This window comes from Suillus discolor (genome assembly GCF_016758755.1).
Source record: "Suillus discolor strain FC423 chromosome Unknown F5147scaffold_14, whole genome shotgun sequence".
Classification (NCBI taxonomy): Eukaryota; Fungi; Basidiomycota; class Agaricomycetes; order Boletales; family Suillaceae; genus Suillus; species Suillus discolor.
In genome coordinates, this window is record NW_024541261.1 from 675,006 (window position 1) to 691,326 (window position 16,321).

A 16,321-nucleotide genomic window follows, 5' to 3' on the forward strand; every position below is an offset into this window, starting at 1 on the left:
AGGAATGGCTATTCTTGAAATGATCCATAGTAGCGTTGACCTGCACTTTTAGGTTCTCGAAAGAACTACAGTTGAAACGGTTAAGGGTGGAATGCAGGTACCAGTATTTTTTTCTTTTCGCGTGGGACCATATGGCTGACGTTTACCTGACGGGCGCATAGCTCTTATTATCGAAAGTACCCCACCAACATCGGGCTTGAACTAGGGGGTATAGTAGGGTATAGTGCAGGGGGAATTCATCCAGGGACTCCGTTCACCAAACTTTTATTCATGTCATCGGTTCATCAACTAACCCGTGCACGCACTCACACCGTCGGCTGAAAAATTGAAGCGCTGGACTTGGCCCTGAGTCTTCGTCGCGGTGAACATGTCGGCTGGCCGAGGAACGAGGGAGAGCCGACTCTGCTCACTGTTGGGGTATGTCAATGATTGGGAATGAACTTGAAGTCTGAATGTCCAGAGAGTCGAGTATGTTCTTGATTGTTGTACCGTTCATGCCGTACTAGTTAACTAATCCTCTCGTCAAGAATGCATCGACATGATGATTCGAAAACTTAAATCGCCCGGATGTATCGGTCTGTGGCCCTCGGTATTGACTGACGAGCAGCAACTATCTCTAGCAGCAAGCATGCACCCGTCCCTACCGTGAGGGGCACGGAGACGTGGACCTTCCTTCGGGAGATTGAGAAGATCTCTTGGTACGAACTCGATGGTAATCTCAACTGGATAACTTGACGCAGTGTTGACAATGCTAATAGGAGCGGACATCGAAGATTTCACGAATGTGCCAGGAAGATTCGCTGAGTAAGTTGGTTGATATAAGCTGTTCCTGACAACTAATCCGTGCCGTGCAGGGAACAAGATCCAAACCCTCAGCATGTAAATAAGTCTCTCGAGGTTTGGGATGCGCCTTTTTCTGTAAGGAGCAAGGTAGCGTGGTTTTTCGCGTGTTGCGCAATGCATCCACCTGAGGAACCAAGTTTCTCAAGAACACGGTGAAGGTGTACCCGTTTGAAATAGGTGCTTGCTGCCTTGTACTCCATATACATGTCCTATCTATGGCCTATGATATATGATATTCAACTGGCAGTTGCAATAATTGTGCATATGAAATACCTATGTCACGAAAGAGATGGCTCAGGCCTAGGGTCCCATTCTTGCGAGAGGTGAAACTTGAAGGCGCGGGTAGGCTTGACTGACCTGACTCCCACTATCTAAGTACCCAACGAAGTTGCAAACGAGTCGAGTACACAAGAACTTTGATGAACATTCTAGTCGAAAAAAAAACACGGCAGGGTATACGAAAACAAGATAGCTAGAGCGCAAGAATAGGTATCAGGGTCATTTGTACAACAGAGTGAAAGAGTATCACAGATCAACAACATGAGAATATATGCCAGACGACGGCAATACGACGTAGAACTACACACCAATATGAACAAAAACCATCCTCTGCTCGAGCGGCACTTTCGTCTTCACCGCATGCGTAGCACAGTTCAGTGCCCAGGCTGCCCTCGTGCAGTCCATGACGCCACCATTCTTCAAATCTCCAAACATATACCCGTAAAAAGCTTCGACGACGTGTTTCGCGACAGCATCGTCGACCTCCCACAGCGTGCCAACGACGCTCTTGAACCCTGAAAACTGAAGACCAGCTGCGAGGTGGATCACTTCATCCGGCGTCTCCTCATCGCCTACAGCAGTGTGACAAGCTGATAAGAACGCGAACTCGGCCTGCGGAAGATGATTCTCCATAATATCGAGCAGCGTCAGATGTTCATCTTTCATGACGAAATGTGAATCGTAAGGCTGCGTAGGGTCCTGCTTGCCATGACAAGCGAGGTGCACCCAGGTGTTCTGCTGCAAAGCTGACAGTGCACCTGCTCGTGTGGCTTCGTCGCCAGAAATAGTGGTGCGGTTGGCTGTCGCAGGGACGAGCTTATGGACAAGCTCGAGCTCGCTGTCGACGGCCAACAGCGCCTTGCCTTTCCCTGCACCCGGTTGACCCTGTCCGATCGCCACAAAGGACGGCGGCACACTGCGCTTCTTCATCAACTGTCTAGATCTGATCAGAGCAGAAAGTGTCGGCGTGTAAGAGCAGATGTAGAGATCCTCCAGACATGGCTCCTTCCCAGAACGATCCGCCTTTGTTTGAAACGGGTGAGCTGCATGGAGAGGAATGGACGTGAAAGCTGCAGTGGGACACAGCCAGATTCGAGAGCGGCGCTGTAGTTTGAGGACGTGCTCGAGTGCGTTGACGATGGGCAGCATGATCTGGTCCCATATTATCCGCAACAGCACTATGAGATCCGTCCTCGACTCCCGTGGGTTCATCCGAGATGAATCTCGTATTGCCCTGGTGAAGCGATCCTTAAGAACATTCAGATCTGCGAGAGCGATGGACGGCAAAGGAACATGATGGGGGTCTCCTGACGTCGGGACGATGACGGCGCTGCACGAGTATTGACTGGCAACGAGGATAATGACTGGGCCCTGGCGCGCTGCGGATTGGAGGTCTTCATACGAAGGTGGAAGCAGGAATCGCGAAAATGCTGGAAGATGGCGTATCTCAGCCACCGCAGCTTCCCATTGCCTTGTAAGTTTTCTGTACTCTATTTCCTCCCGATCAGTAGCAGCTCTGTCAGTGATCATTGCAGAACTCTGGGCTGCATTGGAAACGCGCTTGCTTAGCTCCGAATAATTGCGCGCCAGTGTCGGATTTGCTGACTCGAGATCTTCAACTGGAGTCCTGAGTCGAGAGGCCAGAGACCACTGCTGACCACGACCCTGCTCCACAAGTTCAACTGCTTGTCGTAGATTGTCACAACGTATAGCACATGAGGCTGCATCTACAGGAAGTGACCGCGCACCACGAAAGGCGGTTGCAGCCTCACGCCGCGAGGTGATCGACGATCGTGTCATCACGTGGCTGTCAAAATGTTCAAAGCACATCTGGTATGCTTCTAGGGCAGATTCATGTTCACAGACTTCTGCTTGGCGAGCCCACTCAATAACCTCCATGATGCGTGCCGGAAATCCTTGAGTGGGATGTCTTGATGCAAGTCTGAAGTTCTCTATAGCGAGCGACAAATCAGCAGGGTCGTGTAGAATGTGGTAACGAGACATATAGGCTTCCCGTAGCCTGAAATATGAGTAGTGTCTGTCTGGGTGCAGTGAATGCAAAGCCTCCAATGATTGTTGGCAAAGAGTGATGGCCTCCTCGACATCTTCATTCTTCTGAGTTTCCGTGAAACGAGAGCAGAGCGCCGAGCTCAAATTGCAAAGAGTTACATGGCGCTCTAGATGGTCAAGCTGCTTTAACTGAAGAGATTTGCGATACAAATCAATGGCCTCGTTAAGATCCTCGCTAACATGCGATTTGTCATGTCTGGTTTGGAGCCCGTGGGCAAGGTTGTTAAGCGTGGTGTCATGACGTGGATGCCCAGGTGGGCGCAACATCAGTGCCTCGCGATGGAGGCTGATAGCTCGGGTGATGTCATCAATGTTGCCGCGTTTGTTGAAACGGGTGATGAGGGCGCTCCCTAGGTTGTTCAATGAGAAATTACGATGTTCATGCCCAACAGGGCTCAGGCGCAGCGCCAATTCGTGCAAAGAGATAGCCTCGTCGAGGTCATTAGGTTTGCCTTGGTGTTGGAAGCGCGACTCGAGTGAGTCGGCCAAGTTGTTCAGGTAGGTACCACGGTCAGCATGTCCCTCGGGGATCAGAGACACGGCTTCGCGACCGAGTTGGATGTTCGTGTCAAGATCATCGATGCTGCCGTGCTGATCAAAGCGTGCTTCAACTGCTTGTGCAAGCTCCATGAGGGCTCTGGGACGGAGTCGATGGCCCAGAGGACAGAGCTCGAGGACGACTCTTCGAAGGTGGATGCTTTCATCGGATGCCTCTGTTGGGGCGGCGTTGCATCCGTAGATCACATAATCGACACCATTTTTCCCTGCCGCGATGTTACGAAGGTAGGTGCCCTCTGGACAGAGAGGCAGTAGTTCATGATAGAGTTGGGCGGCTTCGCGGATGTCGCCAACAGTACTTTTCTTGTCGTGGCGCCAAGTCAGCGCTTCGGTAAGATTATATAGAGATAAGGGATGATCGGGATGGGGCCGCGGACGCAATGCAAGGGCGTTGCGGAAGAGGGAAGTGGTGGCATCGAGGTCTTCAATATCATTTAAGATGTAGCCTTTGAGGCGGGCGCACGCGAGGTTGGTGAGAGCCGTGGCATGGTCTGGATGGCTGACCGGACACTGGTCCAGAACCAACTGAAAATGCTCTACGGCACGTTTCAGGTGAGAGACCCTCTTGCGTTTCATGTATTTGGCAAATCGTGCGTGGCCCGCATCTGTGTCTCGAGCAATCTTACAGTCTACTAGGGACTGCAGTTTGCGTCCTGTCAGCAAAAGCTAAAGGACAGATACCAGCGTCACTCACATGAAACAGTGCGTCGTCCTGATCGTCGCAAGCATGTACAATAGCGGCCTTCAGCTTGATGGAAGGGTGAACACCATGCACGGGTGGGAAGGATAAATCTACAGGACGTCAGTGTGTGTGCATGAATAAGAAACGAATCACTCACCGAATGGCTCATCTCCATGATTGAGTACCTCATCCCATGACATTTGAAGTCCTCCAACGATCTCACCACCGCCAACCATTCGACCAAGCTCATAAGATGCTCTGATCTCCACTGACAACGCAGGTGAGGCATGCGATGGTCTATAAACCAAATATTAGTTCTTGCATAGCGTCAGACAATCTCCATGGACTTTACAGAGTCACAAAATTCCCCCACACTACAGATTCATCAGACGATAAGACACCGATGGCTGATTTCCAGCGTCTCCCGGAGTCGACATTGACGGATATGTAGATGCCAGCGGGAATGCGCTCGGAAGGGACTTGAAGATTCTTTCCACTGATAACTGTAGGTCGAGTGGGAGGATGATGAAACAGATACGAAGGTAATATAGAGGGACTCGCCTTCAAGTCTGATATATCATTCTTCGAGGCCACTACGTGTGATCGTGGGACGAAACAAACGACGAATCACACGCAGCATCTGAAATTGAGATAGGTTCGGAATGAGCAGTAGGAGAAGGCGGAGGGTGGGTGGAATGAGTCAGACTGTGGATAGAGTTCGGCTGAGAGAGTGTGTGTGTGTGGTCGAGGGCTGGAGTACGATAGATGCTGGTATGATTGCACTAAGTGCTGGGAATGGAGATCATCGACCAGGATTAGCGCAAGAATCTAAATTAGACAATGTCATGACCAGTCTTCAGCGAAAGTGGCCAGCCAAGGTCGAAGGGGACATGCGAGTCTCAGAGTGATTGGACTTCCGAATGATTGTATATGACTCGCCCAATTTAGCTGATAGAGCTATGGGGGGAGGATGATCTTGCCTGAACAGAGGAATGAGAAAGGAATGTCAACTTGAAAAGTGATGATGCAACCAACTGCATGATTATTCGGTGAAGGACGATTGACGAACGTTCAGCAAGCTGTGGCCGCTGCCAAGAGATATCAAACTAAACACTGTGAGAGAGAAATACTTTGGCAGCGAATGAATAGGCCAGCAGGTCCATCGTGTACTAGGGAAGCCTGGAAGGTGATGGGAACATATTAATGTTATTTTGGCCGAGGACATGGTTATTGGCGCCGTGACTGAAGGTGGCAGTGATTACAGTTTCGGTAAACATCTGAACATAGCCTATAGTGGTACTCAGAGTAGAAATTAAAACCTCGCTAAAGCTCGCTAACTTCCGGCTAGAGTTTGACAAAACTCGGGTAAGGTTGAAAGTAACACAGCTGAGTAATACCCGGCGCACATCGGCACGACGTCGGACATTCAAACAACACTTAGGATTTGCGAAGCATGCGATGGGGAAACTTGCACAAGTATCATAAAGAAATGTTCTTATATTTGACAGTTTCAACGTTGAATACGATGGTAGTTACAATTTGAGCTTATACAGGATAGTCTTACCAGCAGCATCAAGACCAAACATCAAAATTAGTATCTCCTTCTCGCAAAAAAGACCAGCAAGGAGATGTGAGGAGGAGGGACTTGACGAAGATCTGCGTCCCTCCGCAGAAACGAGAGACGCGACGGTTAAGCGGCCGGGGGGAGGAGGAGGAAGAGGACTTGACGAAGATCTGCGTCCCTCTGCAGAAACGAGAGACTCGACGGTTAAGCGGCTGGGGGGAGGAGGAGGAAGAGGAGGAGGAGGGACTTGTCAATGGTGTCAGAAGACTCCACCTCCAACGTGATCGGTCTTCGACTTGCCAGCGAAAATGAGGCGCTGCTGGTCAGGTGGGTCTGCATCTGATAAGACTAAAATAGAACTAGAGAAGAGCAAAAGTTAGTGAGCTCGAGAAAAGCACAAAATCACTTACCTTGCATGCATGACATCTGATAAGGTAATGACCATGATGGGCCTGAGGCCTGTGTCCTAAGTGCTGGGTGCTGAGGACCGAGGTGCGAGGTGAGATCGAGAACGACGCCAACTTACAACGTGAGATGAAACACCGGACTATTCCGAAATTTTAAACTCCGCTGAAATCTACGTCACATATGCACACCAGATAGGGGTTTTGATACCCTTGATCCCCATCATGCCTCGTCAATCCAACCATGCACAGATGCTGAATGATATTGACCAGACTGCCCTTGTGGTAGCCAGGGCAAGATATCAGCAAGTCATGGAAGATGATGACTCTATGGACTCTATCTCAAGTTTTGAATCTTTTGATCTTACCCATGACTCAGAGCTTGATATTTTCTTAAATATCATGATTACCCCTCCCTCACCTCTTTCTCCAGTCCTCTCTGGCTTATCTGACGACTCATCTGACTTTTCTGACGACTCATCTGACTTTTCTGATGACTATGTTCTTGCCCACTACAACCGCCTCCAAGATGCTATTTCGACTCTCCGGGATGAAGTTTTAAGGGCTCGTGTACTCCACAGGCCCAAGGAACCTCTCCCAAGGGCCCCGCAGCTCCACCTTCTTGTTCATTTTGGAGAACATCGCCCTCTTTTATTTCGTCATAAATTACGCGTGGACCCAGAAATCTTTGACGACATCCTTGATCTAATCTCTGGCCATCCTATTTTTCACAACAACTCAAACAACCCCCAGCTTCCTGTTGCTATTCAACTTGCAATTTTTCTCAACCGTGCTGGCCACTATGGCAATTCCATCTCTCTAGTGGATGTGTCTCAATGGGCAGGCAGTTAGTGTTGGCTCTGTTGTCAACTGTACTAATCGTGTAATGGTCGCACTGCTTGACCAGCATGATGCCTTCATGGTCTTCCCTCCCCACGACTCAAAGGATTTTGAGCTTGCTCGGCAGTATAGTGCAAAGGCTACCACTTGCCCTGAGTGGAAGAATGGGATCCTAGCTGTTGATGGGACCACAGTTGATCTGTATGCAACTCCAGGCTTTTTCCATGAGGCTTTTTATGATAGGAAATCTAAGTATTCCCTTGGTTGTCAAGTGAGTTTTTTATTTTTATTTTTATGATTAAAAAATTAAAAAAATTCAAGGCAGTCATTATGCCTCATAATCTTCTTATAGTTGATTATGCTCTTGGTCACCCTGGAAGTGTCCATGATGCATATGCATTTAAATCCACTCGTATCTATCAAGAGCACGACACACTTCTGCCAGCTGATCACTGGATCTGGGCAGACAGTGCTTACCCACTGAACACCTGGTGTATTCCTCCTTTCAAGAAGCCCCGCAATGGACAACTAACAGCAAATCAGAGGACCTTCAATTATTATCTTTCCAAAGTTTGTATATTTTTTTCTCCTGATTTTTCTTCATTTTAATTTTATTTAGGTCCGTGTCCGTGTCGAACACGCATTTTCTGCATTGAAAGGGCGGTTCCAATCTCTTCGAGATCTTCGACAGAATATCAATTCAGCAGAGGACCTGCAGGCAGCTGTCCATCGGATTCAGTGTTGTTTGATACTTCACAACATGATAATCCGTTTTGAAGAAAAGCACAATCTTACAGGGAACAGGGGCTCAGTGAAATGGGCTTGTCAGGAGGACAATAATATTGCTCATGGTGAAGATGAAGGACCAGATGGGAATGGGCAGGTGGGTGATAGGTTGTATGAAGGGACACCTGGTCACATTCATAGAGAGATGTTGAAAGATTTGTTATTGGACAGTCCTCACTCAGGGGCACAAAGGAGAGGAGAGTAGGAATAGTTGCAGATTCTATTGGCAAGCTAGTACACACAAAGATCAATGTAACAGAAAGTAACATGTGTAACATATGAGCAGTATGAACAGCAGGATAGCACACCCTCAAGACCCAGAAGGATTAGTAAGCCAAGCAAGTTCAATCTTGAGGCGGAGCGTTGTTGCCTCCTCAGCATGTGCATGTGCCAATGCATCATGCATCTTGGCCTCTGCCTCGCGGAGGCGGATCTCGGAGGCCTTTGCCTCCAAAGAACGTTGATGGGCAGCAGCAGCTTCCACACATTCGTCGGCACATTCGGTCTTGAGGAATCTGTGCTCGCTTACCTGACGCGCAAGATTATACTTCAGCATGTATCGCTTGTTCTTCAGCTCCTCCCTCGTAATCCTATCCGACTGCGCGTTCCCAATCTCGTCCTTGATCAGATCAACTTGGCTCTGAATATCGGACCGTGCCTTCTTCGTCTGCTTGCGTTTGCCCGTGGAGGACGCAGCTTTAGATGTCGGAGACATCGCTGCAGGCGCCGATGACGTCGACAGTCTAGACTGCAAGGATGACCCTGAAGAGCGGCGAGAGACAGGCTTGGGTGATGCCGTGCCCGGACGTTTCTCTGAAGAGTGGCGAGAGACAGGCGTGGGTGATGCCATGCCCGGACGTTTCTTCGGATCAGCGAGCGCAAAGGAACTGCGACTGTCGCGGTGGGAAGTTTGCAATTTTGGTGGTAGAATGAAGTCTGATTTTGGCGGGGGAGTGATAGAGGGGGATGGGGACGGGGACGGGGACAGCGACGGGGACGATGGAGGAGGTGGTCGCTTCGATCTTGCAGGTCTAGACTTAGGTGGACTATCCAGGATGATGACATTAGGTTCGTCCCGGTAATCAGGCATCACAGGGTGATTGCGTGGCGGTAGGTCACCAAATGAAAAATCTGTCCCCTCCCCATCATTGGGAAGGGTAGAATAATCTAGCATGTTGATGTCCTCATCCTCGTCGAGAGGAGAGTCAGAGGGGGGAGGCGTGCTGTGAGATTGAGTATGATACCGGGGGCGCTGGGCATGCTCCTCATGGTAGCCCATCTGATAGGGCTGAGGGCGTGACTGAATCCATAGTGACTACCGGGAGCAGCATAAGTGCCGGGAGGATAAGTACCGGGAGGAGGATGAGTACCAGGAGGAGGATAAGTACCAGGAGGAGGATGAGTGCCGGGAGGAGGATGAGCGCCGGGAGGAGGATAAGTGCCGGGAGGAGGATGAGCGCCGGGAGGAGGATAAGTGCCGGGAGGAGAATGAGCACCGGGAGGAGGATGAGCACCGGAAGAAGGATGAGCGCCAGAAGGATTATTAGCACTGGCAAGATTAGGCTGAGGATGAGTGCCAGGGGCATAGCCATACTGAGCGCTTCCAGAATTCGAGCCATTAGAGTATGAGCTCCCAGCTGAATGTGAGATTGAAAAAAAATTGGCGGCGTGGTCCGTTCCCGGGCGTGATGAAACCGTTCGAGAGGACAATGCCGGATTCCCCCTCAAAATGATAGCAAGATCGTCATACCACGGAAATTCTTTGAGTACCTGCGCTGTGAAATTTGTCAGTTAGACTATCTTAAATATGAAAGGGATACATACCACGTAAATTCTGGGGAGCGTGTTCGTCCTGTGGCATGACACCAGCACCAGTGGCATGCAATCGATCGTGGCATTCACGATTTTTTTTTTTGAGACTTTAAATAGATGTTAGTACATAGGGGGAGGACTATCAGACAAACTTACGCCTGGATGTGATTGTTCGTAGAGTCTCGGAATTTATCCGGTGCATTTGCATAGTGGTCTGTATAGTCACCATCGTCCTCAAAGACATGCTTGGCAATGATAGCGCAGATTGAGACTTTATCTTTGGCCGAGGGGCGGCCATCATCAGGGTGTGATTGTTTTACTTCAGAGGGGAATAATATCCGACAATCAGCTGAGTGGTCACGGAGGTAGTCGACGACCTTCTGGGTGCGGAAGGGAGCAGATAGCCATTGTATCTGAAACTTGGGCTGATCTGGGCCGGTAGTACTTCGCGAACCTCGAGACTTGCCACCCCTTCCACGGGTGACAGGCCCTGACATTTGGTCCATGGAGAATCTCTCTTTTCGAAAGGGTGTCTGCAGTGCTTTGAGTCGTGCAGAACGACGAGGAGGTCGTGGTCGAGCAGCAGGCATAATTTTCCAAGTCCGCTACGATGCCGAGTGTGCCGCATGTTTAAAATTTATAATATGTCTCAAGAGTGTCGCCTTCGATCATGGAGAGTGAGTGGATTGGATTCCGCAATAGGAAACACAACCGTATTGGCGCAATTACGACTTGGCTCGATTGAAAGCTTGGCTTGCTCTCATCCATTTACTAGTACGTCCAAATTTAATAATAAGCCTGCGCATTATATCTTACAGTTTTCAAATGTTCTCCCTCATCAGGAACATCTCTGTCCTCCATCGTCAATGCACATGCATCCTCGATGCTGGCCCACTGCTTAACGATTTCTTCCTTGTCAGCTCATCGATGTATTTCCCACATATGAGTTCACGTTCAGCACATTCACGAGACGACTGATTCACAACGCTTCCTCAGCACCTTTCACTTAGCTCATCGTCTCGCCATTAGTGACTTGGCGGGCCTGAATCTGTCTGAATTGAAGCTGTGTTGCTCAATATATCACCTTGTCATATGTTTGCTGAAATCCAATAACACGAATTCATTAACGCGAAAATCAATCAAGTCCTCCTGTACCGCAAGCATATCTATGTTTATCAAACACGACTCAAGAAGACGATGTAAATTTGCTGTTCGAGTTTCATCGTCAGGCATACTTCATATTCCACTCCAATACGTGACAGCCAGGGTGACTCACATGACTGAAGGGGTGCGTTCACTGACATTCTTTCGGCGACCAGCGATAGTTCAGTGCTTCTCATCGAGAATGTTTGGAAATAACCTGTTGGAGAGAGCAGCAGAGATGCCTTGAAGAAGGTCAAAGAGTTCACAAGCGACACCCAAACAGAACATGGAGATCAAAAGTTTGTCCCTTGCTTATGTTTATCTCGTGTATCTCACGTCTACCGTAAAGCGTTGAATGTCGCCTAGCCCGTATGTCACCATCTAGTTTCGTCATCCACGATATCCGGCATTACTGAATAAGTTATCCCGGATGACAGGACAAAGATAACGAATAGCAGAGGGCATCGAACGCGAGGATTCCCTTTCACATTGGCTTTGGAGGACGTGGCCTGACTGCGGAGCTCTTTGATTTTGGTGCTGGATGCAGGCGGACCGATGTTCGACAGGAGCACAGACGACACTTTGATAGTTCCGCTTGGTGTATCTCCAAAGCTAATCTCACAATGTATAGAGCTACACTCACCCATTCGAATCTATCTGTCTGAAATACTGACAGCTTTTCCAATATCCAGCTACAATTTCTGCACACGCATCAGCTACAAGATATCCCGGAAAGTCTGACAGCAGTGAAAGGTGCGTCAGTGAACACGTCTATCACAGGGAAACATCACGACATCGTTTCAACGTTAACGGGAGGTAGGTTTGAGGATGAGTCGAGGAGGTGCCGAGCACTTCACAAATATGAGTACGTTTTGAATCATTAGCGCCTACCATAGGAAATGAATATCGAATACCGGCTATATCTTGCCTGAAATCGTCGCGTCAAAGTAGGCCTGAGCATGACACGACACGACACAATACTAAGTGCATGCTTCATGGGCAGATTAGCTCTAATTTTGGAGCGAATGCAAGCAGTACGCATACGGGCCACAAGTCGAAGCAGCCAGCCGGAATTCACTTCTGACTTCACTCGGCATTGATTACATGGGCAGTGGTTAGTCGAGATTCGATGAGGCAGAAGGGGCGGGACTTGAAGGCGCGGGTAGGCTTGGTTGGACTCCGACTATCTAAGTATCCAAGTAGCAGACGAAGTTACAACCAAGTCGAGTACACAAGAACTTTGGTGAACATTCTAGTCGAAAACAAAGCATGGCAGGGTATATGAAAACAAGATAGCTAGAGCGCAAGAATAGGTATATATCAGGGTCATTTGTACAACATAATGAAAGAGGATAGCAGATAAACAATATGTGAATATGTACCAGACGACAGCAATACGGGGTAGAACTACACACCAATATGAACAAAAACCATCCTCTGCTCGAGCGGCACTTTCGTCTTCACCGCGTGCGTAGCACAGTTCAGTGCCCAGGCTGCCCTCGTGCAGTCCATGACGCCACCATTCTTCAAATCTCCAAACATATACCCGTAAAAAGCTTCGACGACATGTTTTGCGACAGAGTCGTCGACCTCCCACAGAGTGCCAACGACACTCTTGAACCCTGAAAATTGAATACCAGCTGCGAGGTGGATCACTTCATCGGGCGTCTCCTCATCGCCTACAGCAGTATGACAGGCCGATAAGAACGCGAACTCAGCGTGCGGAATATGTCTCTCCATAATATCGAGCAGCGTCAGATGTTCGTCTCTCATGACGAAATGCGAATCGTAAGGCTGCGTGGGGTCCTGCTTACCATGACAAGCGAGGTGCACCCAGGTGTTCTGCTGCAAAGCTGACAGTGCACCTGCTCGTGTGGCTTCGTCGCCAGAAATAGTGGTGCGGTTGGCCGTCGCAGGGACGAGCTGATGGACAAGCTCGAGCTCGCTGTCGACGGCCAACAGCGCCTTGCCTTTCCCTGCACCCGGTTGACCCTGTCCGATCGCTACAAAGGACGGAGGCACACGCTTCTTCATCAACTGTCTAGATCTGATCAGAGCCGAAAGTGTCGGCGTGTAAGAGCAAATGTAGATATCCTCGAGGCATGGCTCCTTCCCAGAACGATCCGCCTTTGTTTGAAATGGGTGAGCTGCATGGAGAGGAATGGACGTGAAAGCTGCAGTGGGACACAGCCAGATTCGAGAGCGGCGCTGTAGTTTGAGGATGTGCTCGAGTACGTCGACGATGGGCAGCATGATATGGCCCCATATTATCCGCAAAAGCACTATTAGATCCGTCCTCAGCTCCCCTGGGTTCATCCGAGATGAATCTCGTATTGCCCTGGTGAAGCGATCCTTGAGAATCTTCAGATCTGTGAGAGCGATGGACGGCAAAGGAACATGGTGGGGGTCTCCTGACGTCGGGACGATGATGGCGCTGCATGAGTATCGACTCGCAATGAGGATGATGACTGGGCCTTGGCGCGCTGCCGCTTGCAAATCTTCATACAAAGGTGGAAGCAGAAACCGCGAAAACGCCAGAAGACCACGTATCCTAGCTACAGCTGCTTCCCATTGCCTTGTAAGTCTCCTATACTCTACTGCTTCCCGATCGGCAGCAGCTCTGTCGGTGATGGTTGCAGAACTTTGGGCTGCATTGGAAACGCGCTTGCTCAGCTCCAAATAATTGCACGCCAGTTTCGGATTTGTTGACTCGAGGTTTTCGACTGGAGTCCTGAGTCGAGATGCCAGCGACCACTGCTGGCCACGGCCCTGCTCCACGAGCTCGACTGCCCGCCGTAGATTGACATGACGTATAGCACATGGGGCTGCATCTACGGGCAGGGATCTCACGTAATGGAAGGCAGCGGCAGCTTCGCGTCGTGAAATTGTCGATGATCGCGTTGCCAAATGACCATCAAGAAGGTCAAAACACGTGCTGTATGCCTCTAATGCGGACACATCACCAAGCTGCTCCGCGTCAATGGTCCAATTGTATGTTGTCATAATGCGTTGCGGGAATCCTTGAGTGGGGTGCCCTGATGCAAGTCTGAAGTTCTGTATAGCCAGCGACAATTCACCAGGGTCACATAGAATTTGGTAACGAGCCAAATAGGCTTCTTGCAGCCACATGTAGCTGAAATACCTGTCCGGGTGTAATGAAGACAGAGCCGCCAATGATTGTTGGCAAAGGGTAATGGCCTCCTCGACATCTTCCTTCTTCTGAGTTTGCGTGAAACGAGAGCAGAGCACCGAGCTCAAACCTGAAAGAGTTGTGGGGCGCCCTGGATGGTCAAGCTGCTTTAACCGAAGGGATTCGCGATACAAATCAATGGCCTCGTTGAGATCCTCACTAACATGCAATTTGTCATATCTGGTTTTGAGCGCGACGGCAAGGGTGTTAAGCGTGATGTCACGACGTGAATGCCCAGGTGGGCGCAACGTCAGTGCCTCGCGATGGAGGCTGATGGCTCGGGTGATGTCATCAATGTCGCCGCGTTCGTTGAAACGGGCGACGAGGGCGAGCCCTAGGCTGCTCAATGAGCAATCATGATATTTGTGCCCAACAGGGCGCAGACGCAGCGCCTCTTCGTGCAAAGTGATGGCCTCATCGAGGTCATTAGGTTTGCCTTGGTGATCAAAGCGCAACTTGAGTGAGAAGGCCAAGCTGTGCAGGCAGGCATCACGGTCAGCATGTCCCTCGGGGCACAGAGACACGGCTCCACGACCACGTCGTATGCTCATGTCAAGATTATCGATGCTGCCGTACCGATAAAAGCGTGTTCGAAGTACTTGTGCAAGCTTGTTGAGGACTCTCGGACGGAGTCGATGGCCCAGAGAAAAGAGGTCGATGACGACTCTCCGAAGGAGGACGACTCTTCGAATGTGGACGCTTTCATCGGATGCGTCTTCTGGAAATTCGTTGCATCCACCGATCACATAATCGACACCATTTTTCCCCTGCTGCGATTCTAAGGTACGTGCCCTCTGGACAGAGAGGCAGTAGTTCACGATAGAGTTGGGCGGCTTCGTGCATATCGGCAGCAGTCCTTGTCTTGTAGTGGCGCCAAGTCAGCGCTTCGGCAAGATTATATAGAGACAAGGGATGATCGGGATGGGGCTGCGGACGCAATGCAAGGGCGTCGCGTAAGAGGGAAGTGGTGGCATCGATGTCTTGAACATCATTCCGGATGTAGCCCATAAGGCGGGCGCATGCGAGGTTGGTAAGAGCTATGGCATGATCTGGATGGCTGACCGGACACTGGTCCAGAACCAACTGAAAATGCTCTACAGCACGTTTCAGGTGAGAGACCCTCTTGCGTCTGATGTATTTGGCAAATTGTGCGTGGCCCGCATCTGTGTCTCGAGCAATCTCGCAGTCTACGAGGGACTGCAGTTTGCGTTATATCAGCAAAAGCTAACACGACAGATACCAGCATCACTCACGTCAAACAGGGCGTCATCCTGATCGTCGCAAGCATGTACAATGGCGACCTTCAGCTCAAGGGAAGGGTGGACACCGCGCACGGGTGGGAAGGATATATCTATGAGACGTTAGTATATGTGCACGAATGAGAAGCGAATCACTCACCAAATGGTTCATCTCCATGATCGAGCAGCTCATCCCAAGACATTTGAAGTTCGCCGATGAGCTCTCCACCGCCTAGCGTTCGACCAAGCTCAAAGGACGCCCTGATCTCCACTGACAACGCAGGTGAGGAGTGTGATGATCTATAAACCGATGATCAGTTCTTGCATAGCGTCCGAAAGTCTGCATGAACTTTACAGAGCAACAGAATTCGTCCAAGTTACGGATCTATCAGATGATAAGACACTGATGGCTGATTTCCAGCGCCTACTGGAGTCAACATTGATGGATATGTAGATGTCAGCGGGAATGCGCTCGGAAGGGACTTGAATATCTTTCCACTAAGAACTGTAGGTAGAGTGGGAGGATGATGAAACAGAGACGAAGGTAATATAGAGGGACTCGCCTTCAAGTCTGATATATCGTTCTTCTAGGCCACTACGTGTGATTGTGGGACGAAACGAACGACGAACGACGAACGACACGCAGCATCTGAAATTGAGATAGGTTCAGAATGAGCAGTAGAAGGCGGAGGGTGGGTGGAATGAGTCAGACCGTGGATGTACTTCGGCTGAGAAAGAGAAGATGTTCAGGGTTCAGGCCATGCTGTGTATTTCCATATTGTCGAGGGCTGTTTGGCACGATATAGACGCTGGTATGATGGCTCTAAGCGCTGGGAATGGAGATCACCAGGATTAGCGGAAGAATCTAGAGTAGACAATGTCATGAGCAGTCTTGAGCGAAAGTGGACAGCC

The 16,321-nt window shown here is 49.9% G+C and overlaps 2 protein-coding genes across 2 annotated transcripts; both read right to left on the minus strand.

Annotated features, from left to right (window-relative positions):
• Nucleotides 1-1,250: 1,250 nt before the first annotated feature.
• On the minus strand, nucleotides 1,251-4,929 carry F5147DRAFT_632390 (CHAT domain-containing protein). Its single transcript, XM_041432819.1, has 4 exons — nucleotides 4,785-4,929; nucleotides 4,590-4,729; nucleotides 4,445-4,542; nucleotides 1,251-4,389 (listed from the first exon to the last, which is right to left on the minus strand). Exons 2-4 carry the CDS (start codon nucleotides 4,666-4,668, stop codon nucleotides 1,423-1,425), a joined length of 3,144 nt encoding a protein of 1,047 aa, XP_041295514.1. The 5' UTR covers nucleotides 4,669-4,729; nucleotides 4,785-4,929; the 3' UTR covers nucleotides 1,251-1,422.
• Nucleotides 4,930-12,260: 7,331 nt separating this feature from the next.
• On the minus strand, nucleotides 12,261-15,311 carry F5147DRAFT_632392 (CHAT domain-containing protein). Its single transcript, XM_041432820.1, has 3 exons — nucleotides 14,990-15,311; nucleotides 14,145-14,853; nucleotides 12,261-14,027 (listed from the first exon to the last, which is right to left on the minus strand). Exons 1-3 carry the CDS (start codon nucleotides 15,177-15,179, stop codon nucleotides 12,389-12,391), a joined length of 2,538 nt encoding a protein of 845 aa, XP_041295515.1. The 5' UTR covers nucleotides 15,180-15,311; the 3' UTR covers nucleotides 12,261-12,388.
• Nucleotides 15,312-16,321: the final 1,010 nt, after the last annotated feature.